We start from the raw sequence: 26,171 nt of genomic DNA on the forward strand, positions 1-26,171 counted from the left end.
AAAATCTTGTGGGGTGAGGGCGGTGGTAACGTTGACCCTGGGTTAAGGCGATGGTGCCGGAGGTGGCTTCTCGTATGAGACGTACAATTAATTTAGTATGTTGTATACATATCTTGTAGTATGATGTATGCATGTATTGCTCTGTGGTGAATTATTCATTGTGTTTGTGATGTTTACGTTAACTGCAGTTTGATGTAGACATTTACTTCGTTATGATGTATACGTTTACTTTAGCATAATGTATACATTTACTCTCCCTTAACGTATACATTTATTGTGGCTTGATGTTTACAATTACTGTAGTTTGATGTATACACTTATTGTAGTTTGTGATATACATTTATTGTAGAAAGATGTTCAACTGGTCTTCAGAGACATGGTATGAAATACATTCTCCACAGAAATAGATTCAAAAATAGGGAATTCGACCGTAGAGTCATATGTCTCACTTCTCACTGCTGAAATTAGGAAGGGATATATTAATGACTTTCTGCTTTGCGTCTTTCTATTCCCTTAAGGACTCTTATTTCCCCCTTCCCCCTAGGCAACGACAGATGGTCTTTTGCCAAAATATGTGAACTTAGAGGATTTGGATGTTGGTTGCTCCAATCGCACGGGAAAGGGGGTATAACAAGTTGCTTTCCGACTAGTTTTAGGTGTCTCCAGTAAACCAGAAACATAGACTGGAAACGGTGTGCATGTTGCTTACCCAACACACACACCTCATAAGTAAGCATGTGTTTACACCTCACTGTTGGATCAGTTGCATTAGCTTCATCATTCATGATTACTGATAGATTGCCAAGGATTTCAGAGGTGATTTTAATGGAAGTTCGTTTCACAAACTTTGAATCCAGTCGTCCAAGGTTGATAAATGGAGAATTTTGAATGACGTCTTATGTCACTCTGACTTTTCAAAGACGTAAGAAATATAAGTTTAGATTACATTAGATTAACTTCGACGGATTCCCAAGTAATAGAGTACTTAACGAATATTTACGTTGTTTTATCATAGAACAAGAGTACTTAACGAATATTTACGTTGTTTTATCATAGAACAAGAGTACTTAACGAATATTTACGTTGTTTTATCATAGAACAAGAGTACTTAACGAATATTTACGTTGTTTTATCATAGAACAAGAGTACTTAACGAATATTTACGTTGTTTTATCATAGAACAAGAGTACTTAACGAATATTTACGTTGTTTTATCATAGAACAAGAGTACTTAACGAATATTTACGTTGTTTTATCATAGAACAAGAGTACTTAACGAATATTTACGTTGTTTATCATAGAACAAGAGTACTTAACGAATATTTACGTTGTTTTATCATAGAACAAGAGTACTTAACGAATATTTACGTTGTTTTATCATAGAACAAGAGTACTTAACGAATATTTACGTTGTTTTATCGTAGAACAAGAGTACTTAACGAATATTTACGTTGTTTTATCGTAGAACAAGAGTACTTAACGAATATTTACGTTGTTTTATCGTAGAACAAGAGTACTTAACGAATATTTACGATGTTATCTTGTCAAAGAAAAGATCTGGGTTTACGAAGAACGAGTCGTGAGTTACGTGTGGTCAAGTGTTACCAATGTAGAGGGAGAGATGGCATGTCATTGCGCTAAATGCCAGCTGCCCACGTGAGGGAAGAGGCATGAAGAAAATACAGCTATACTTAGGGCAAAGGAGAGCAACTTGAGAGCCACTGAAGTGCTGGCTTACTCCGCAGCCGCCACTAACCCTTCCCTTGCCACATACGTAAGAAAGGAAATTGAAAATTACCAAAAAAAAATCTCTTTATTCAGTGGCTAATATAGTTCCATGGACAAGGTCGGCTTTTTCCTCGTTATGAGTCAAGTTCAATTCCGGGGAAAAAAAAAACTTGATATAAGCGTCTTAAAAAAAAATGATCTAGAATTACCGGGTTTTATTCCATCCAGTTTCATAGATACTCGGAAATATAAAGTCTCAGGGTCAGAGATGGAATTATCTTGAAGCTATGGCCCAGGTTAAGTCTTAAACCTATTTGTAACTGTTGTAACTCAAGCAAAATCTAAGTAAGAGTATTGGGTTTCATGATTTTCAGTTCATTAGATGCTTGGAAACAACTATATAAAATGAAAGGGTATCTCAAAATTACGAGTTTTATTAAGGCTTTTTTTGGAAGTTTGATAATCTTAGGGCATATGCTACTCTGTAAATGACATTTGATGTAAATGCAAGAAACTGACTTATTTACGTGATTTTATTTTTATCTGTATTAATTATATGAAGTATCATGAACTGCTAACTTTGCATAAAACGAAGGCAGTGCCTGGTCGTAGAGGTTAGTTAGGTTTTAAAATTTCGTTGGAGAGAAACGAAGCTCCGGAATAAGAGAAAACGTAAATGATATTGGAGATATCATGGAGACACTAAAATAAAATTTCCAAGTTGGTGTCGACGTATTTTTACCATTTGTAGATAAAGTTTAGCAGTCTTCAGGGAACATAGGCACTAAACCTTGTTAGCATGTGTGTGTGTGTGTGTGTGTGTGTGTGTGTGTGTGTGTGTGAGTGTGTGTGTGTGTTGGAATATGATAATATTAAGTAGATATATTGTTTGTTCATTAGGGGGTGAAAGTTTTGGAAGTTAATGGGTTTGGGAGGGGTTTGCAGGAATGCACTTTGAAGTACGGTTATTATATTCTCTGTTGATTTATTTATATTGATTGTGATCAATTCCTAATCCGTGCTTCGCGGTTGTCAAGAAGCTGTGATTATTTAAGATGCTTAGGCACAAATACTTCCATAAATGACGTGTTTGGTTTAAATGTGTACAGTGACGTGGCTTCCAATTTGGGAGAAGCGTCAGGATTGAATTTAATGAAACTTTTTGTCTGTATTGTCGAATTGTAAGCGTGCAGCATTCTTGAGTGGAAATGAATTTAGTGTATAGAGATTTCATATGTGCATGGATGAGAGAAATCTCAGATTATTCCGTTTATAGGAGGGACACTAAAATGTAGTTACCGTAAGTTAACACTGTACGTATTCTTGTACCGTAGTGCACTTCATTTTAGACCACCGGGAACAAATGTAAGCATTCTGGCAAGTTATGTTCTAATTAAGTCAGTTGTTTTGGCTTTAGGCCTGTCCATTGCCAGTCATTAATGCCGTTACCATCAGGCTACATCCACCTTCCACAGGTGTTAAGGATGATCCTTTTACCTCATAATCATCTTTGAATTATAGATATTGTTGAATTCACTTTTCTCTGTTATTGAAGTAGAATGTCTTAGTATTTTTAGTTGTAGTTAGATGGTTTTGCTTGTCCCATTCATTCGAACTTTAAGGATAAAAGAAGACATTTGCTGTTAGTATCATTTAATCATATAAACCTTAACAGAATTGAAGACTGTAGAGTAATGTAGATATCTTGTTACACTGTACTGAAATACAATTTTATATGCCTTAACAGTGTATTAGAACATTTATAACGTAATCATAATTTTGTTCCGTAATAACTTAAAATTCTCAATATTTTCTCTAGTATGATTGTGGGTACGGTGCCCAATCATATATCACTCATCTATCCTGAAGGCAGAGACTTGTGCAAATAGGAAAAATATATTTTCTGCAGGTCTCCATTGCTTCATATTACGTCATTGAAAAAACAAAGGTATTGTCGTGCCTTGGCAACACGGTCACGCGCTCAGGCCAACTGTTGCCATATGGCAAGAGTTAGGCCCGCTCACCCACCACTACCACACCCTCACCACTGCTGGTGTACTGTGCAGCTCTGTCACTCTCGCCGTTTAATTGCTAGTATACCTTTCCATTGCACTGCTGGTGTACTGTGAAGCACAACGGCTAGCTGCTCTAGTGGGTAGACTAGCAGCGCTCGCTAGATGGCAGCATGCGCACTGTATGCCACTCATGCAAACATACAGTTTATACCAACCAGTCACATGGTGCACAGCACACACACACAGACGGCATATTCGCTGTTGAGCGTACATACTAATGTTGTATGCTGGGTCTCACAAAACAACAGGCTGTACTGCATGGCAGAAACACGCAGGGTAGTTGCCACTACCTCGCATATCACAGACACATTTCCCGCACTGCTAAACGTACATTGGCAAGCTGTGGACTGCATAGTAGAGACGCAGAGTATGTGCTCAACGCGGTTACCGTGCAGACTCGCTGTAGCTCCTTCGAGCTCTCTACACATATACATACTGAGCGGCGCCATGCAACAGAAAAGTAAATGAGTGAGCATTGTACATTTTGAATTCCCGAGAGACGCACGTAGGCGCGTAGGCTGTGAAAAATACATTTAACATGGACACACTAGCTGTATAGCTTTCACCGATGTTTGATGCACTGCGCTAGAATGGATTGAAAAAAAACACCATTTGCGCATGAACTAGTAGGAATTTGTCTGGTATTATCATGACCGAAAAATACTCTATGAGAATAGGTCAAGCCTATCGCTACAAGCATGAGACGGAACGTGCACTGCTGCAGAGGTTTCTTTTAAAAAGGTTGATGCCAAAAGACTAAAGCATGTCGGGTCTACAGTGCTTAACTGTATGTCTGTGTCACCACCATCAGCGACCTGTAGGCAGTGAGGCCTTCACCAGGAACCAGTAGGAGAGGCTGTTGTATAGGAGTGTCACCCTCGGGCACGACGGTACGACCTTCGGCTATACGATGGCGTGGCCTTTGATCTGATCCTGAATGGTCGGGTCGAAGGCAACGCCATCATATAAACCCACGTCGTTCTCAAGGATCTTACCGCCACGCTGTTGGATCGTACCGCAGTGCTTAAAGGATGGTTTATGTCCCCTGTTTGGAAAGTTTATAGTAAGGAGTAGTGGTAAAGGCTGAGTAAAGAGGGAGGGGGATGAAGAGTTGGGATGTAAATAAAGAATTATAAGGAAAGGAAGAGGTATTGATGTGGCGGGCGAGACGCGTTGCTCTTATGGGTCCAGCATGCCAGCTAAAACGTCCATCGTTTGTATCATTCAGCTGAGGTATATATATATATATATATATATATATATATATATATATATATATATATATATATATATATATATATATATATATAAAAGAGAAATGGGTTATTATGTTTATGTTGGGTGACACGGCGGACCATTGACTACTAGCGGTACAAGATCCCTATTACCTTTCAAAACAAGTGCTGGAGTACACCGTAACTGAAGCTGCAGTTAGTACATTATTGTGTTACGTGTGTGGTTGTTGTAGCGGTATTGTGTAGGTCTTCGTTTGTAGATATTTATGTAAATAGCGATGTTACGTAGATTTTGGTGTGTGTGTGTACTAGCATGTTGGTGTTAATATGTTCAGTGCTATGTATTGGTGTTGCTGTCTGTTAGTGGTGGTGTTGTGTAGGTGTTGCGTGTAGTGTTTGCAGATCCAGTTCATGAGCTCTAGTTCCAGATTTTCTCTCGTTTTCTGATGTTTACTTGTCGTCTCAACATGTTGCACCCGCTACGATGTGAAGGAGGAGGATGCTGGTAGGAAGGGCTGGGTATTTGATTCATCATCGCTTCTCATGCACTGGCACGCTACTCTTACATTTGCTTTCACCTACGTGTGTGTGTGTGTGTGTGTGTGTGTGTGTGTGTGTGTGTGTGTGTAGAATATATGTGGTATATAATCGAAGATTTTACTCTGCTGGGTCGCGCCAAAGGGTGTATGTGAATCCATTTTAAGAAGATACTTTCAATTTTTTAATATGAATTGATTTTCTAGAAGTTTTGATTAGACTTGATGCCAGTGTGCGGTGCGAGGTGAGTCAGTTGCTAGCACTCGGGGATGAGGGGGAGGGGGTACACCTGGAGACACTGCTGATAAGCTTGTCTTTGCTGGGTAGATATAGTTATGCCACACACACACACACACACACACACACACACACACACACACACACGCACACAGGTGAGTGAGGGGTTCCCGGTGAAGGTTGGTGTTAACACAGTACGTCCAGTAAGGTCACGTGTGTAGCATATGAGCGGGGCGAGGCAGTGCTGGGATGTAAGCAGGGCCGAGGGAAGAGGCACAAGATTATATATTAAAAAAAGTTTCCACCTTTGAAACTCCTACCTACATCCGAGTACACGTCTCCCAACACTTGGCCGTCTACCTACCTACTGTGGACAGTGTCACCTGCAACCTAACGTATCCCTCACAGTCTCCTTAATCCTCTACTCCTACAAGTGTCCTGGCTATAATTCGGAAGTTGAACTATGCAACACAGTATATATATATATATATATATATATATATATATATATATATATATATATATATATATATATATGGATGTTCGGGGGCGTGCGCAATGATGCTCCCTAGCCTCCATTTGTTTTGACATTGGTGTGGCGATTTTATCTCTCTCTCTCTCTCTCTCTCTCACACACACACTCTATCTCTTTCTCTGTCTCGAACCATTTGATAAACTGTGAAATCCACACTCACACCTTAGCTAACTCATGATTCTCTTAAATTCTATTCTTTTATTATCATTATTATCATATTTTTACAGTGATAACTTCATAACATTTCCACATGTATTGACAAGATATGAGAATTCGATTAAGGAAATTCATCACCGCATACGAAAGCAATACGCTAAAATGTTTTCTAATGGAAATTTTAACAGCTGGAGGGTAGAGGGGAGGGGTATTATTGGGCGTGTGGAGAAGGGAGGGGGGTAAGGGGATGTTTGCTACGTCTGTTAACCCAGCGTTACAGATCGTCTCGCATGGACAAAGTTGGGTTACACAACAGGTCGGCAAAGTTTCAACAAGTAAAAGACTACCGGTAGGTCGAGAACTACAACTAGTGGAATCACAAGAGGAGGCGGTGACCAGACTTGGTTTGTCGGCTCGCCATGATGACAAAACAGACCCCCCCCACAACAGACACACAGACACACACACACGGCTCACTCATGTACAGTATTACTAACAAAATAAGACACGGTTAGCGTGGGAGGAGGCCAATTATTAACACGCCACACCGCAGCCTTCCGCCTCACGACCACGTCTGCCTTTACCTTACCCGAGGTTTGAGCAAGGTTTTTAAGAAATCCTTCGTAAGGTGCGTTAGGCACGTGAACCCTCTCACGGGGCCATGGCAGACTATACCGATAGCTGACCTGACTCGAAACGACGTGAATATTTTGATTTGATATGAATGTAGTTGCCTCACAGGCGGTATTAACCAACCAGAAAAGTTCTCGGAACAATTACGGTGCGGTTCAGTCACTTGTCATCCAGGGGACGATGGTAGATAATGGCTCTCCGACTATCGTGTTCCATAGATCTTTGGTTTTACTTGACATCATTAATATGGTTTAGATCCTGTTGTCTTTACTCCGTGCTCTGCCTTACCCACGGTCATCAGAAGCCCTTGTAAGAAAGTGACTGAGCACGCTGAAGTGCGAGGGATTCGGGTTTATGGCAGAGGCTGGAAAATTTGTCTCAATGTCTGCGTCTCTGGTCTGCCTTACTTAAAGTCAGATGACACGCGCAAGACAAGTGGGGAGGAAAATGTATATACGTACATGCGTAGTGTGACTGCATGGCTGCCGTGGTGTTACGCGTACGTTGGAAGCAAATGTAAGTTGATGACCGACGTGGTTCTCCCACCTTGACTGCTACAGTCAGGTGCAGATTGTTTTCTACTTATTTAGCAACAGGTAAACTTGCTGTTGAAAACAGTAGTTGCCGTGCGTGTCCTTCCGTCGGTTGAGCGGAAAGTAAGCTGTGGCGACGCTGTTGTTCGATGAATGGGGCTAGGCTTTCTTCCTGGCTCGCGCGCGGCAACGCGCCGCAATGTTAGGCGTTGAGTAGTCATAATTAGTACCTTACAGTAGACGGTGAGTGGCATCATCCACGCTTGTATATCACCCCCAAGAGAGAGAGAGAACAGCAGTAGGTGGGGCGGCCGGATCGTGGCCTGATATGAATCGAGTAACAGTGGGTGTTTATTTTGTGTGTGTGTACGTGTGTGTGTGTGTGAGCCTGTGTTGGGGGGGAAATCGTTTCGCTCGCCGCTCCATTATGGTCGGCGCTGTAATTCAGAATGTTTGAGGATGTATCAAATATTTTTTTTTTTTAAGGTCAATATTCGAGACATCCTGATTCGTAAAATATGTGGAGGAATCGTCCCAACTTTATACAGCTTCGATATAATCTACATAGGATTCAACAAGTTTATGGTACAACATATCTCCACTTCGAGGAAAACCAGCGTGAAGATGAGAAATATTTGTTGTCATTACTCTAGCAGTACAAAGCTCATAGAGTTTCTGTCTTCATCTACAAGGTATCATAGTCTTACAGGTCTCCTACAGGAGCTGGTTGTAGGTCCTACTCTACTCCTTTGGGTAGCTACAGCCTACGTTGGGGCTAACTACTGACAATGGTGCCCTTAATTTTACAAACTATGTACACGATTTTTTTTTAAATCTTTTAAAATGTAATGATTTGTTTATCTCCCTTTATGTTATGAATATGAAAGACGAAACAATTGTCAACGTCAGGTGACCACCACCAGGGAGGTTCCTCGTCTGGCGACACTGACCAGGGACGATTTCTCGCCTGGTGACGTCTGGTGACACCGACCAGGGACGATTTCTCGCCTGGTGACGTCTGGTGACACCGACCAGGGACGATTTCTCGCCTGGTGACGTCTGGTGACACCGACCAGGGACGATTTCTCGCCTGGTGACGTCTGGTGACACCGACCAGGGACGATTTCTCGCCTGGTGACGTCTGGTGACACCGACCAGGGACGATTTATCGCCTGGTGACGTCTGGTGACACCGACCAGAGACGATTCGTCGCCTGGTGACGTCAGGTGACCATTACCAGGGACGATCCTCGTCTGGTGACGTCAGGTGACCATGACCAGGGACGATTCTCGTCTGGTGACGTCAGGTGACCATTACCAGGGACGATCCTTGTCTGGTGACGTCAGGTGACCATGACCAGGGACGATTCGTCGTCTGGTGACGTCAGGTGACCATGACCAGGGACGATCCTTGTCTGGTGACGTCAGGTGACCACGACCAGGGACGATCCTCGTCTGGTGACGTCAGGTGACCATGACCAGGGACGATCCTCGTCTGGTGACGTCAGGTGACCACGACCAGGGACGATCCTCGTCTGGTGACGTCATGAAAACTTTGTCCTCGTGACAACAAGGCTGACAATGCCCCCCCTTCGGGGTAGCCCAGGGCTGCAATATACTGCCGATATGTGCAGGCTAATTTTTTTTTTTTTTAATAACAAGGTAATCATAGCTAATACAAATGTCTAAGTAGTATGAGTGTCATGAACTGAGTTGCTCCGGCGTGGCTGCAGTAGGGAGTCGGTGGAGATGCGCTGCCCTGCGACAGCTAGCGAGTAAGATGAGGATGATGAGCGCAGGTCAGAAGAGGTCTTCCACCTGTGTGAGGGAGGCACCGAACAACATTGTCTCGTATGTGGCCAGCTGATGCAGCAGGCCGGCATTAGGGTGGACGGCTGACCGCGCGCCCTTCACGTAGTAGAAGGCATCTTCCAGGGTACACTGCCGCTCCGTCATGAGGATTCCCATGACGACGGCGGCGGCGCGGGTGAGGCCCTGGTCACAGTGCACCAAGACGCACCCGCCGTAGGTCCGCGCCTCGCTCACGAAGGCCATGATGGTGGGCAAGGAGGAGGTCAGGTCGGTGACGCTACTCGTGTCACCATCTATACAGTCGGGTTCCTCGGGGAGGGGTACCACCAGGTAGTTCATAGAGGGGAGGACGCGGGGAGGGAGGCTCTCCGTCACGTCCACGATGTGCGTGACGCGCAGGGACGCAAGCACTCTCGTGTTGGAAGCCATCTCGGCGTGGCCGAGGTACAGCAGGCCAGGCACTATCTGCGCCGGGTACCACGGCATGGGGTCGGGCGTGGGCGAAGCGTCACCCCCCTCCAGCAGGTGGGGGCATGTGGCCTCCAGCACCGCCCACCCACCGACTAGCACCAGGGGGTCCAACTTCTGGCGTCGCAAGTCATGGTACAGGTTCGCCAGGGGGTCGCTGTCGCCGGCCTGCGGGCGGGAGGTGCGCGGCCGGTCATCGTACAGCACTATGGTGTTGACGAGGTTGGGGGCTGGCGCCGTGTGCAGCGCCCCGTGCCAGCGGGCGGTGGTGAGGCGACGGCGGGTGAAACTCCGGGGCGCCCGGCAGTCCACCACCAGCAGGTACTCCGGGTTGGCAGAGTACGGGGCGTAAAAGCCATCCGTCAGCAGGTTGTGCAGTGAGGCGGGCGTGATGCAACTGGGGGGCGCCAGCCCCCAGTCCAAGTTCTCCGGGATGCGTCGTAGGGCTCGTTCTGCCGCCCAGGACTCTGGAAAAGATAAATAGTATCAGTAAAGATAAAGGAATCATAGTTAACTAGATATTAATCTGCCTAGACATATAGAGGAACAGTTGGAAATGACATTCCAACATTCGTACGCAGATGCGTTAGTATGCTTCCTCTCAATAAATGCATCTTCACTCGATAAATTCATCTTGCATTTGTAAATATTGGCCAAGAACAATATATACATACTCAACGGATATATATATATATATATATATATATATATATATATATATATATATGGGAGCGGGTGGCTGGAAATCCTCCCCTCTCGTTTTTTTTCTTTTCAATTTTCCAAAAGAAGGAACAGAGAAGGGGGGCCAGGTGAGGATATTCCCTCAAAAGCCCAGTCCTCTGTTCTTAACGCTACCTCGCTAATGCGGGAAATGGCGAATAGTATGAAAGAAAAGAAAGATATATATATATATATATATTCTCCCTGCTACAGACGGAGAAATAGGTAGAAAATTCGGTCTCTACTACTGATGTGCGGCGAGCATTGCAAGTCTCCACAAACAACAAAGTGGGAGTGAGCAATTGAAATACATCAGTCTCCCAACGTTCCAGTTCCCGCTCGTTCTCTCTGACAGCATGAATTTTCGTTTTCTGTAACCACCCAGAATGGATACCGTATATTTTTCCATTGCATCGTGTCGACAGGACTGAAGAGTAACTTAATTTCGACAGAATTTTTATCTTAACGTAGATAGTTTGCTCCCATTTTTATTTCGAATATTATTAGCTAGGATTCGACAGTATATTTTCTCTTGTGGGGTGAGGTTTGTGTTGCATGATGGAGGGAACTTTGTTTATGTTGTTGGTATATGATTCTGTCACCGTTTTACCTCATAAAGATTCGTCGTAGATTACTCTTTATAGTTGCTTCTAGTACTACTTACACTGACAGACAGACAGACAGACTGACTAATGGTGCCCCACAAGTATATAAACCTCCCTCCCTGAACATTATGCTACAGATAGGCAAGGACATCGTGTGTACCACGTACGCCTCGGCTGGTGTTTGTCTGTTGTGTGCGTATACACACAGAATACAGACATAAACTTATATACAACTTTAAGAAATGGGGCAAACACGAGTGTAAAACTCTCTCTCTCCGTGACACACAAATGGTATCTGTACACACACATAAAAATAATGGTAGTCAGGAAAGTAAAGATCAAGAAACACAGTTCACCGAGATGCGATCATTTCATCATACACGGCGATTCAACTCCTCGATTTAAAGGTTATAGGACGAATGACAGAGTGTTTTTACAATCTATTATATCGTACTTCAGAACGAGGCTGATTCTGGTTCTCTCTGTACCGGCGAAAACTGCGTGGTGACTGTGTAGAAAGTATTCTAGATACGTTCCTAACAAAGATTAATAACGTCGATGGTGCAGTGGTCGAAGTACCCGGGGAACACGAAAAGAAGGACAGCTTCGAGTTAGAAGGTTTCGCGCCGTTAGAGAGATATTTCTCCACGATTAGGGTCATTACAGTGCCTGAGTCACCTGCTAATGTTACCCATGGCTTGAACGGGTGACTCCGTCGAGGAGAGACTGAGGAGGATTGCCCCCCCCCCACAGTCGATTGGTTTTAATAAACTGGATAGAAATGAACAAAGGTCCACGTTTCCCACGGGTAATCTCGTTACAGGCCAATAGCTTTGCTCTTACCGTCTCTCTCTCTCTCTCTCTCTCTCTCTCTCTCTCTCTCTCTCTCTCTCTCTCTCTCTCTCTCTCTCTCTCTCTCTCTCGTTTATTGGTTTACAACCCCAGGACCCCTTCTATAGGGCTTGGTGCTCCTTAGAGGCTGCACTGCATGCAGGGTCGTGGAGGTGATGAACTCCTCAAGAGAGAGAGAGAGAGAGAGAGAGAGAGAGAGAGAGAGAGAGAGAGAGACTTTCCCTCCTGTTTTACTACTTAAAGACAGAACAAATGTAGGAATTAAACGGAGTCTTCTTCTGACGCTGTCATCTGTTCCTAACGCTACCCTGCTCAAGCGGGTGTGTGTGTGTGTGTGTGTGTGTGTGTGTGCACTATGGGGAGGGAGTTCCACACCCGTGTGTCCTCATCCCTTGTATGTGTGTTTTATCTGGAGAGGAAGTTTCAAAAACAGCATGTTGATATAAAATGTATAATGTATGTAGGGGACGACATCACAGAGTGATAGCATGTGATTGACGTCACGGGTAGGAGGAGGTGTGGGTGAGGCTTGGGGCGTGAGAGAGAGAGAGAGAGAGAGAGAGAGAGAGAGAGAGAGAGAGAGAGAGAGAGAGAGAGAGAGAGAGAGAGAGAGAGAGGAGTGTGGGCGAGAGATCGCGTCCCAAGGCAGCACGTGCGGCAGGCCAGGGAGAGACGTGGGAGCGTGAGTGAGTCTGGGTGAGTGCTGCCTGGAGCAGTGTACGTGGGAGAGGAGGTGGTAGCGCTGATGAATACAGGGGGGCGTATAATACACACATATCAGGGGAAAGCCTCACTCAGTGGGTAGCATTCATTTACTCTCATTCGTCGAGGTAAAGTTACGGTCTCTAGTGTTTTTTTTTTCTTTTTTTTTTTTAGGGAAGTCGCCTTACTTGTGATGGATGCCATTTTTATACCGAGGGGCATTGAGAGACGCCTCTGCTATACAATGTTGAAGCCAGAGCCTGTCGTGTGGAATACACTCTTATACTTGGTCGTTATATATATATATATATATATATATATATATATATATATATATATATATATATATATATATATATATATATAAAACGGTTACGAAAAAATACGACTTTCATTTATTATGTTTGATCTAAGTAAAGAAAGACAAAAGTTTGTTGATGATCATCATCTAAAGGTTCATTGATATTGAGCCGTATTGTCTGAACTGATACATCTGATGGTGTTGTTGTTATAGATTCGCTGGGCCTTACCCTGGCACGGGCCCTTGTCTTTAACCCAACACACACGCACACACACACACTTTTTTTTTACCATTGTGCAATAAGGTTTGCTTGTTCGGGTACCTCGTCTGCAAGACCTATCAGCTGCCTGGTTGATTAAAAGCCATCAGCATGTTATTATGCCCACCACGCGAAAGGAAAACAAAACAACTTTAAACCACATTATTCAAGGTGTTCAACATGATTTTTAGGCTATACACACACTCATACCATATATATATATATATATATATATATATATATATATATATATATATATATATATATATATGTTTCCTTGCGCTACCTCGCAAACGCGGGAGACAGCGACAAAGTATAAAAAAAATATATATATATATATATATATATATATATATATATATATATATATATAGATATATATATGGCCTTTGTATTTAGGTTTCTTGTTTGGGGAGTGAATACTAGGCTTATCGCTTGCAAGTGTCCGGCAACGTCAGAACGTAGCCACGCACCGAAATTAACCCTACTTTTACAGGCGTCCGTTGTGCTTGTAAGACAACGATACACCGTGCACATGACATGCGTCTTCGGTTCGTCTGAGGTATAAATTTCATGAAAACGCGGATCTAAAATATATGCGTGAGGGAGTTACTAGCCTGGTGTAATTGATTGAAAAGAAATCTACGTTTAGCCGCTACTCACTGAAGCTTGTCTAGCCTAGCCTCTTGTAGAATAGGAATTTTTGGTATTGATTAAAATGGGGGAAGATCATCAGCCACAACCTGTAATCATAGAACCTTTTGCTAGCCAGAAAGAGGAATTCTTGGGTACATGAACTGCACGCCTGACGGGGCTGAAGACGACGGTCGCCTGTGATTGGTCGAGCACCATTGACGTCAGCGATCAGCCGGTGGCATGGGTTATGAAATGTTCATTCTGACCTCTCGTATTTTCACTCCTCAACGCCTTTTAATGTGATTGGTATTTACATTTATAAATGTTTTTTTTTAGTTTTCAGATTTTTTTTGGAGGGGGGGGGGGGGGGGCTCGTGTATTTGTATTTAATATTTTTTCTTCTGGAATGCGTGTGAGGTATGCTGTTCTTGGTGACTGAAGCAGGTATTTCGGGAACTTCAGATGAGCTTTTTGAGGCGTAGCGATGGCCATGGGGAGGAGGTGGGGGGAGGCGACCCAATACTCGACGGCGGGAGCTGAGGGGACGTCCCTTGGAGGAAGTAGGAGCAGGGAGGGGAAGAGGAGGAGGAGGAGGGTGGGGGGAAGGAGACAGTGCCAGACTAGATTGTGGGAAGGGGGGGGGGGAGAGCGAAGGGAAGGGGGAGAGAGGAGCGGTGACGTCAACACTATTGCGGTGCAGAGAGAGAGAGAGAGAGAGAGAGAGAGAGAGAGAGAGAGAGAGAGAGAGAGAGAGAGAGAGAGAGAGAGATCAATAGTGGTAAATAACTAAGCCCTGATATCGGATGTAGTTCGCTTGGAGCAACACTGATCTTTATTTAACACTGTATAGAGAGAATGGTAAGTAATACATGCAGTCGTGGTGCGTGGTACCACACTCTACCACTAGGGGGGTTGTGGTACCGCACTCTACCACTATAGGGGTTTTGGTACCACACTCTACCACCAGGGGGGTTGTGGTACCACACTACCACCAGGGGGGTTGTGGTGCAACACTCTACCACCAGGGGGGTTGGGGTGCCACACGCTCTCATCTGGAGTGTATTGTGGTACCACACATCTGAAGTGTTGTGGTACCATACTTTCTCATCTGGAGTGTTGTGGTACCACACTTTCACATCTGGAGTGTTGTGGTACCACACTTTCTCATCTGGAGTGTTGTGGTACCTCACTTTCACATCGGGAGTGTTGTGGTACCACACTCATCTGGAGTGTTGTGGTACCACACTTTCACATCTGGAGTGTTGTGGTACCACACTTTCACATCTGGAGTGTTGTGGTACCACACTTTCACATGTGGAGTGTTGTGGTACCACACTTTCACATGTGGAGTGTTGTGGTACCACACTTTCACATCGGGAGTGTTGTGGTACCACACTTTCACATCTGGAGTGTTGTGGCTCCACACTTTCACATGTGGAGTGTTGTGGTACCACACTCTCACATCTGGAATTTATGGTACCACACTCTCACATCTGCAGTGTTGTGGTACCATACTCACATCTGGAGTGTTGTGGTACCAGACTCTCAAATCTGGAGTGTTGTGGTACCGGACTTTCACATCTAGAGTGTTGTGGTGCCACACTCTCACATCTGGAGTGTTTTAGTACCACATTCTACAACCAAGAGTGTTGTGGTACCATGCTCTACCACCAGGAGTGGTGTGTGTACCACACTCTACAATCAGCGTGATACATATGTGATTATTACACGAAAATGCACTTGGGAACTTATCGTGTTTCATTTTCCCCGTGGACTCATAGGAATATATATATATATATATATATATATATATATATATATATATATATATATATATATATATATATATATATATATATATATATATAGTTTTCTTTCATTCATACGTGTTTCGCTATTTCCCGCATGGGCGAGGTTCGTGGATTGTAGTACAGGAGGAAAGAATTCCCAGCCCCTCACAGTCGCCTTGTACGACACACAGGGGTTACGTGGGCGGTATTCTTTCTCTCCTGTCATTAGGAATATATATATATATATATATATATATATATATATATATATATATATATATATATATATATATAGAGAGAGAGAGAGAGAGAGAGAGAGAGAGAGAGAGAGAGAGAGAGTTTTCCTATGATGTTATGATAAGTGTTGTCATCTGTTTAAAATTGTTGCATTTTCCTGATAGAATGTAAAACGCTCTCCATATCCCCCCCCCCCACCCCCATGTATCTGGCGACGACATTGGTTGTATCCACTGTATGAATCATGAAGTTGGCCCGGATTGAGCGAGGTAGGCCCAGACCAAGCTGTTTCTCACGAGCCGACGGGACTTTGATCAGCTCCAGCTGATCTGGCCATTCTGCCCCGTAGATGGACTGGCATTCGCTCCTGCAGTGACGTGGGTACGATACCTTACCTGGAAACTGTGATATAAATAACACAGCGGAAGTTACACACACACACACACACACACACACACACACACACACACACACACACACACACACACAGATATACACATACACACACGTATATATATATATATATATATATATATATATATATATATATATATATATATATATATATATATATATATATATATATATTTATCCCTGGGGATAGGGGAGAAAGAATACTTCCCACGTATTCCCTGCGTGTCGTAGAAGGCGACTAAAAGGGGAGGGAGCGGGGGGCTGGAAATCCTCCCCTCTTTTTTTTTTTTTATTTTCCAAAAGAAGGAACAGAGAAGGGGGCCAGGTAAGGATGTTCCCTCGGAGGCCCAGTCCTCTGTTCTTAACGCTACCTTGCTGATGCGGGAAATGGCGAATAGTTTGAAAAAAAAGAAAAAAAAAAAAGAATATATATATATATATATGCATCATATGACTTTCTTCAAGTCCTATAGGTCCATCTATTGCCGTATCTCTCGCTATATCATACCTTCATTCAGACTAGCGCTGAACTCTCTTTGAAATTCTCCCAAAATTCAGAAGCCAGCTTCTGCAGTTTCTCACTTGAATATCCCACCAACACTGTATCATCGGCAAACATCAGCCGGTTCGCCTTCCATATATATATATTTTTTTTTTTTTTTTTTTTTTTATACTTTGTCGCTGTCTCCCGCGTTTGCGAGGTAGCGCAAGGAAACAGACGAAAGAAATGGCCCAACCCCCCCCATACACATGTACATACACACGTCCACACACGCAAATATACATACCTACACAGCTTTCCATGGTTTACCCCAGACGCTTCACATGCCTTGATTCAATCCACTGACAGCACGTCAACCCCTGTATACCACATCGCTCCAATTCACTCTATTCCTTGCCCTCCTTTCACCCTCCTGCATGTTCAGGCCCCGATCACACAAAATCCTTTTCACTCCATCTTTCCACCTCCAATTTGGTCTCCCTCTTCTCCTCGTTCCCTCCACCTCCGACACATATATCCTCTTGGTCAATCTTTCCTCACTCATTCTCTCCATGTGCCCAAACCATTTCAAAACACCCTCTTCTGCTCTCTCAACCACGCTCTTTTTATTTCCACACATCTCTCTTACCCTTACGTTACTTACTCGATCAAACCACCTCACACCACACATTGTCCTCAAACATCTCATTTCCAGCACATCCATCCTCCTACGCACAACTCTATCCATAGCCCACGCCTCGCAACCATACAACATTGTTGGAACTACTATTCCTTCAAACATACCCATTTTTGCTTTCCGGGATAATGTTCTCGACTTCCATACATTTTTCAATGCTCCCAAAATTTTCGCCCCCTCCCCCACCCTATGATCCACTTCCGCTTCCATGGTTCCATCCGCTGACAGATCCACTCCCAGATATCTAAAACACTTCACTTCCTCCAGCCTCTCACCATTCAAACTCACCTCCCAATTGACTTGACCCTAAACCCTACTGTACCTAATAACCTTGCTCTTATTGACATTTACTCTTAACTTTCTTCTTCCACACACTTTACCAAACTCCGTCACCAGCTTCTGCAGTTTCTCACATGAATCCGCCACCAGCGCTGTATCATCAGCGAACAACAACTGACTCACTTCCCAAGCTCTCTCATCCCCAACAGACTTCATACTTGCCCCTCTTTCCAGAACTCTTGCATTTACCTCCCTAACAACCCCATCCATAAACAAATTAAACAACCATGGAGACATCACACACCCCTGCCGCAAACCTACATTCACTGAGAACCAATCACTTTCCTCTCTTCCTACACGTACACATGCCTTACATCCTCGATAAAAACTTTTCACTGCTTCTAACAACTTGCCTCCCACACCATATATTCTTAATACCTTCCACAGAGCATCTCTATCAACTCTATCATATGCCTTCTCCAGATCCATAAATGCTACATACAAATCCATTTGCTTTTCTAAGTATTTCTCACATACATTCTTCAAAGCAAACACCTGATCCACACATCCTCTACCACTTCTGAAACCACACTGCTCTTCCCCAATCTGATGCTCTGTACATGCCTTCACCCTCTCAATCAATACCCTCCCATATAATTTACCAGGAATACTCAACAAACTTATATATATATATATATATATATATATATATATATATATATATATATATATATATATATTTTTTTTTTTTTTTTTTCATACTATTCGCCATTTCCCGCGATAGCGAGGTAGCGTTAAGAACAGAAGACTGGGCCTTTGAGGAAATATCCTCACCTGGCCCCCATCTCTGTTCCTTCTTTTGGAAAATTAAAAAAAAAAAACGAGAGGGGAGGATTTCCAGCCCCACGCTCCCTCCCCTTTTAGTCGCCTGCTACGTCACGCAGGGAATACGTGGGAAGTATTCTTTCTCCCCTATCCCCAGGGATAATATATATATGTATATATATATATATATATATATATATATATATATATATATATATATATATATATATATATATATATATACGGACAAGGAAGTATTCAAAAAATGTAACAAAGGCCCAAATTTCTGTGCTTTATAGGAAGAATAAGTATGTCAGAGATCTTTATAATAGCCACCATTCACCTGTCTCACTCAGTGTCTGTTAGGTGCCAGCCTTAATCCACACCACGCCTGCTACACCCACGCCTCTCCTTCGTTGTACCCACGCACCCTCCCTCACCAAGTCCACCCCCTTTCCCTCGCCATGTCCACGCTCCCTCCCTCAACTACACCCACCCGAACCATTTTTTCCTTGCCATTCTCCCCTTGGTCATCCATCATGTCAGGTGCACCTTGAGAAAAAGTTAATTTCGCCCCGGCGTCACAAGGTACATCCATATATGATCATCTCTCTCTCTCTCTCTCTCTCTCTCTCTCTCTCTCTCTCTCTCTCTCTCTCTCTCTCTCTCTCTCTCTCTCTCTCTCTCTCTCTCTCTCTCGCAATTCTTGATTATGACGAGGGTGGGGGCTGGGCGGGGGATGGACGAACAGCAAGCATCGTGTGCCCTAAATATATCACGTTGGCTGACACGCAAGTTTGCCCCAGGATTTACCAAGGTGGCGTTACCGGTTTCGGCTGATAGGGCCAGCCAGCTGGGCCGCCCACCGCTCATTACTGGAACCTTTGGAAAGACTGTCGAGATACATGAGACTCGTCGCGTCAGGCCTTTCCTCCTCACCTCCCCGTGGACGTCAGTATAGGTAACGAAGGTTATTACTGGTGAGGTGATCCTGTAGGAGAGCTCCCGAGGATGTGTCGGGGGTTCGTGGTCGTTACCAAAGGCACCTGTCTCCTCTTCAGCCATGTCTTCAACAGTTCTTAGAACCACGTCGTCACCAGGTATTTAGAACCTTGCCTTCACCAGGTCTTTAACCCATGGCTTCACCAGGTTATAGATCCATGCCTTCACCGGGTCTTTGATCCATGGCTTCACTAGGTTATAGATCCATGCTTTACCAGGTCTTTGTCCCATGGCTTCACCAGGTTATAGATCCATGCCTTCACCGGGTCTTTGATCCATGGCTTCACTATGTTATAGATCCATGCTTTACCAGGTCTTTGACCCATGGTTTCACCAGGTTATAGATCCATGCTTTCACCAGGTCTTTGACCCTTGGTTTCACTAAGTTATAGATCCATGCCTTCACCAGGTCTTTGACCCATGGCTTCACTGGGTTATAGATCCATGCCTTCACCAGGTCTTTGACCCTTGGCTTCACCAGGACATAGAGCCATGCCTTCACCAGGTCTTAGATCAGTACCCTCACCTGCTTTCACTGTGATGCGTACATCAGTTACCTCCAACCTCCTCCAACCAATACATCTTTCTTTCCCCCATGATGCCATTATCTCCTGCATCCCCACCACGGCGCTCCTTCCTCCCTCTGTTCATTTCTTCCTCTCTTTTTCCCAAGATAAATAGACCTGTAGGTTGGTCACTTTATATCCCATCGTTTGATTGATCAAGTGTCGCATATTCGTCCTGTTCGGGCGCACCCCTCTCAATACGTCTGTACGATCCTTGGATGTGATGATGATGCCCTTATCCTTTTGGCAATATCACGTCGTAAGCACTCGTAAATAACTACTTCCTCACCGTGAACTGTATCACCTTTGGTGTTGATAGCAGTATATCCCGGTTAGCGGTTGATGGAGACGTATATTGAGAGGGCAGGTGCGTGCTGTGCTAGCCAAGTGGCCTCAGGCTGATCCCGTCAGCATCTGGTGGGTGTGTGATTATCATCCAAAACCGACCCCCGAGGGCGGCCACTCTCCTTCCTCCCTCTTTTCCTGGGTGGCGGGACTCGCCGCCACCTGTGCCGCCCATACACCAGACCTCACCGCCACAACCAACGCCTCCTGACGGCGTCACGAGGGTCAGCATCACCTGCTTTGCCGTCATGATATAAGGAAGGCAGATCGCCTGCATCCACGAAGAGAGACACTCGGCTCTTGCATTTGTCTTGGAGTTGGTCCTTCATAGCTGTGCCTCGAGGTCACGAGCCATCAGCGAAGGTCTGCAAGGAAGTCCAAGCCAAAGAAGATTCATATGTCCTATTCCTGCACACAACTGCCCGTATTATGCGCTAGAATAAGCGTAGATTTTGGCTCCCCTGGCCTCTGATGAACCAATTTTTTTCTTAGACATCGTGTGACCTCCTCCACCTGTATGTCATGTCTTATAATAGAATGTTCGTGGAATATTGTCACCTCTAGTGTCGTTATCTGCTGGTAGCTATGACGGAAGTGTACAGGCCCCGCCGCACACACTGTATTTCAATACGGTATTCAATCAAAATGTTCTTGTGGTCAGGCATAGCAGAATACGGTGAAGGAGGCAGTCTGTGTGTCATGAATATCAGCATACGTCATGACCTTTGAAACCTGGTGGTTAGGGAAGGGAAAAGGAATGGATTCGACAGTGAAAGGTACAGTCGAGATACTGAAGATGATTATGAAGATCACAGACATACACTGAACCGTCTCTCCCTTGGTGGACCAGGTACGAATTGGTAGTGTCTTTATAAACGCCCGGCAAACTTGGGGGTTGTAGGTGCTGGTTGAGGGAGGAGTTTGACAGAGCTCGGGAAATATTCATTATGTGTCGATGGACGATTAGAGCTTCTCTTGAGGCTCTGTGTGTTCCATATTACTGCTACCTTCGAGGTCCCAAATGTGTCTGTGGTATGTGTCGCTGATGACTACCAGTTTTCTTCGTCATACTTTTTTTTGCATTGCCTCCCTTACATAAGCATGTACCAATAGGTCGTGTTTTTTTTTCTTTTGAAGTCGTTGTTGTTGTTGTTGTTGTTGTTGTTGTTCTACTGCGGTTTTGTCAGCTTAGGAAGGAAGAGAAAAGAGTAATAGGTGACTTGTTCATGTCATCTCCGAGTTTGGAAACCAATTTGACGATGTCGACAGCGAACATTTTCTTTAAAAGATGCAAAGACGACGAAACGACCAGAGACTTTAGCCAAATATTGAGCAAGAAACCGCTTAAACGGTTTTAAGAAGTCACCTTTTATAGTACCACAACAGTGAGTGAAGGGAATGAAGCTAAGTGATAAGTTTGTGAAATGCTGACAGTATAGAAAAGTTTAGAAAGTCGTGTGATAGTAGAGAAAGTTTGATAGTTGGGGGTCCCACGAGTGTAGTACAACTCCCTCCCTCGTATTGTACAAGTCTCTCTCTTCTCTCTCTCTCTCTCTCTCTCTCTCTCTCTCTCTCTCTCTCTCTCTCTCTCTCTCTCTCTCTCTCTCTCTCTCTCTCTCTCTCTCTCTCTCTCTCTCTCGTTGCTGTGGTTGACAGGTGCGTGTCAAAAGCGCGTGCCTGGGAGCGTGGTGGAGGTTTATGGCAAGGAGGTTGGGACCATCACCACTGTGGTCTTAATGACGGCCAGGCTGGCAGGCTGGCTGGCTGGCTGGCTGGATGGATCACCAGGCACCAGCCACCTCTCAATACCTTGTTGCCGCCAGTGTCCCAGTGATTGGTGGCACTGTGGACGACAGCGAACCACACTGGCACCGCGAGGCAGGGCCAGTGTCTGTATTCTGGTTTTACTTGATTTCATTCTATATTTATTTTGTTTATTTACTTATCTGTTTATCTATGGGGGGGAGGGGCATTGTTCAAAGGTCATGGTCTCTAGGTGACCTGCTTAATTCGTTGGAAATCACATTAGAGGGGCTAGGAGGAGTCAGGGATCCCTCATGGTAGTAACATATTGGGGTCATGGTTGTACCATGCTGGGGTCATGGTAGTACCAAACTGGGGTCATGGTTGTACCATGCTGGGGTCATGGTAGTACCATGCTGGGGTCATGGTAGTACCATGCTGGGGTCACGGTAGTACCATGCTGGGGTCACGGTAGTACCATGCTGGGGTCATGGTAGTACCATGTTGGGGTCATGGTAGTACCATGTTGGGGTCATGGTAGTACCATGCTGGGGTCATGGTGGTACAGCTTCACAAACAGCTCCATGTGAGGTCATGTTGACATTTTCCCATGCCCTAATTGACGCCATGATGGGTTCATAGTGGCAGGAAGTTCACAGTGGCACTGTAGGGTCACGGCGGCACTGTAATTCCACTGTAGGGTCACTGCGGCACTGTAAGTTCACGATGGCACTGTAAGGTCACGACAGCGTTGTAAGTCCAGCGGTGGCACTGCAATGTCACTGCGGCACTATAAGTTCACGGCGGCACTGTAAGGTCACGACAGCGTTGTAAGTTCAGCGGTAGCACTGCAGGGTCACTGCGGCACTGTAAGTTCACTGCGGCACTGTAAAGGTCACGACAGCGTTGTAAGTTCAGCGGTAGCACTGCAGGGTCACTGCGGCACTGTAAGTTCACTGCGGCACTGTAAAGGTCACGACAGCGTTGTAAGTTCAGTGGTAGCACTGCAGGGTCACTGCGGCACTGTAAGTTCAGCGGCGGCACTGTAAGGTCACGACAGCGTTGTAAGTTCAGTGGTAGCACTGCAGGGTCACTGCGTCACTGTAAGTTCAGCGGCGGCACTGCAGGGTCACTGCGGCACTGTAAGTTCACTGCGGCACTGTAAGGGTCGCGCCTGACACGCCTTCAGGAGAATGTGAACAAAGGTGAACTCACGTCAACAACATACTAAGTCCGTCAGATATGTTGTCTGGCTAGAGGATTCTCCCGTGGCTCGCGTCTTCATGGAATGCTGGTCGTGTATTTTTAGACCACGTCAAGATCTCCTCCTTTCACAAGACTTCAGAGAACAAGTCTGCGACGTGATTATGGTTTAAGAAAGTGTATACGTCTTTAGGCTTTCGTGGTTGCTGCGCTGACACACACACACAGACACACACACACACACACACACACACACACACACACACACACACACACACACACACACACACACGCACACACACACACTGGTAGTATGAATACAATGCATATATGCACAAACGTATAACTTATGTATCAGAAAGAAAATGGTGACTCTGGTATATTGACAAATAATCCAGTATATTTGAATACCATGAAATGTTTTTCAGGAGGCGTTCATAACCTGACCTGGTTCCTGCAGGTCGATATTTTTTTGTGTGTTTGTTGTATATAAGGAAGCGGGAGGTTGGGCCACCACCACCAGCCAGCCACTCCTTCAGGAGAACTCCTGGTGGGGTAGAAGTGGTCAGTCAGTGGAGATTTTTTCCCTCTGGGGTTCGAACGAGTGTCCTAGTCTCGCCATCACTGGATTTCCTCACAGGTGCCAAAAGGCGTCGTAAACTCGTTATTTTCGAGGCAAAAATACCCGTTCTCTCTTCCTGACCCTATTCGCTTATGATTTTCCTTTTTTTTTTTCTTTTTTGTCGTCTGCTGACCGTGACCTTGAATTTTTCTCTTTCCCTCGTGTCGGTGTGCGCATCTGGCACTTTGCGCCAGCTTGCCCGGAGACATAGACCTCTCACCTCTTTTTTTTTCCCAGACTCCGGCCTTGGACATAATCGTCCGGCGCTGTTATTCATAGACTGCCGCTTCAGTGGGGAGGAGAAGAAGGGGTTGTAGAGCAGCCCCGTCCTCTCCCCTCCTCCCTCCCACCCTTTTATATATATATTTTTTTCGGTCTGGTTCAACATCGCTGGGAGGAAGGGGTTCCCTTGGAGACGCGGGTGTGAAGGAGGGGCAGTTGTATACCCTGCTTGACGTACAGAGGAAGAGGGGGTGGGTGACTTTGAGACAGGCGGCAGCATTAGAAAGGGGTTAATTACGGTGTTTTCTGGAAGGACGAGTGGCGTTTCCTCAAGGGATTTTAAGGATTTAAAGATGGTGTCCGTTTTGAAGCAACTGCGAGTGTGGTCATCATCATCATCATCATTCCCCCAGGGGATGAAGCAAGATCCTTAACCCCCGACCTCGAGCACTGCTGTATGACCCCCTGAGGTATTGACAACGTGACTTGTCAACCCTCGACCGCTGGCCGACTCGTCAGGCAGTCGGTCATCCCTGGGCGGCCGACACTGGTGGGGGGGCAGACCAGTTCTTGGTTGATCTGACGACGACGAGGCCAACCCGCTTCCCAAGTACCCGAAGCCACTAACATAACACATGACATTCGAGTGATGGATGAACGGAATAAACTGAATGAGGCATTTGTGAATGCTCTGAGCGAATACATTTCATTTTACGTTATGAAGAAAACACTTTTTTTTTTCTTTTCGCTAAAGACATTGGAGCCATCATAGATGCTGATGTGATAAGAGGTAGTTCAGTATGGCTCCCAGGTCTTCATATAGGGACGTACGACTCAGAGGTCGTTATTGGGTCGTAGAGATGGATCGGTATGGTGGTTCAGAGGTCATCATAATGTCATCGGATTCGTTACTGTAACTCAGACCACGTTAGTATGGCTCATGGAGTCGTCACTAGGTCGTACATAGGGGATCGGTGTTGTGATTAAGAGGTCTTTATGGTGCCATGGGAGTCGTCATTTTAACTAGTGGTCGTTAGTATGGCTCAGAGGTCGTTACTTTAGATTAAGGAACGTCATTCTGACGTCGTTACTGGGGCTCAGGTCGTTTCTGTGACGTAGAGTCGTTATTGTGGGTCAAGGTCGCTGCTTCGATTTAGGGTTTGTTTTGTTGCCGTGACTCGCAAGACGCGACCGTGGCACACTCCTTGCTCTGTGTGGCCCAGGCTTCGCCAGCGTGGCTCACAGGTCGCTGCTGTGGCTCACAGATCGTCGGCCGTCGATGTGGCTCACACAGTGTTTTTGCTGTGGCTCCAAGGTCGTCTTGATGGCCCTTAAGGTGGTGGCGGAAGGTTCTTAAAAGATGAGGTTTGGTGAAGCGCTCGTGACAGAGTAGAGGAGTACCGAAGATCGTGTTCTTGCACGTACTTGAGGTCCTTGAAGGATGGTTGGTTGGTTAGGGTTGAGGGTGATCGGGGCGCCGTTGAAGACTGACTTGATTTCCAAGGACCCTGGTTGACACACGGCCGCCGACAGGAGAACTGCAGTGACGGTGTCCTTGCAGCATCGGCTGTCGCGGGGCGAGAGAAGTCCCCGGCACGCTGGCTGGCTGGCTGGGCCCAATCATCCGGCCGGTAAAGCTGTACTGTGCATCCAGCTGTGCCGAACGATGGAGATGCACTGACCACCTCTCCAGCGAGTGGGGGGCCGCTGTCCAAGATAAGT

The 26,171-nt window shown here is 45.2% G+C and overlaps 1 protein-coding gene across 8 annotated transcripts in view; it reads right to left on the reverse strand.

Moving 5' to 3' along the window:
• Window positions 1–3,364: 3,364 nt before the first annotated feature.
• The window catches only part of LOC139765495 (uncharacterized), a 92,455-nt gene continuing 69,648 nt past the window's right edge, over window positions 3,365–26,171 (reverse strand). For all 8 annotated transcript variants that reach the window (XM_071692947.1, XM_071692948.1, XM_071692943.1 and 5 more), the window contains one exon: window positions 3,365–10,415. In XM_071692947.1, the coding sequence (XP_071549048.1) occupies window positions 9,469–10,415 (947 nt within the window). In that variant the 3' untranslated portion in view covers window positions 3,365–9,468. The remainder of the gene's footprint in view (window positions 10,416–26,171) is intronic.

This window comes from Panulirus ornatus, chromosome 55 (genome assembly GCF_036320965.1).
Source record: "Panulirus ornatus isolate Po-2019 chromosome 55, ASM3632096v1, whole genome shotgun sequence".
In the NCBI taxonomy this organism is placed as follows: Eukaryota; Metazoa; Arthropoda; class Malacostraca; order Decapoda; family Palinuridae; genus Panulirus; species Panulirus ornatus.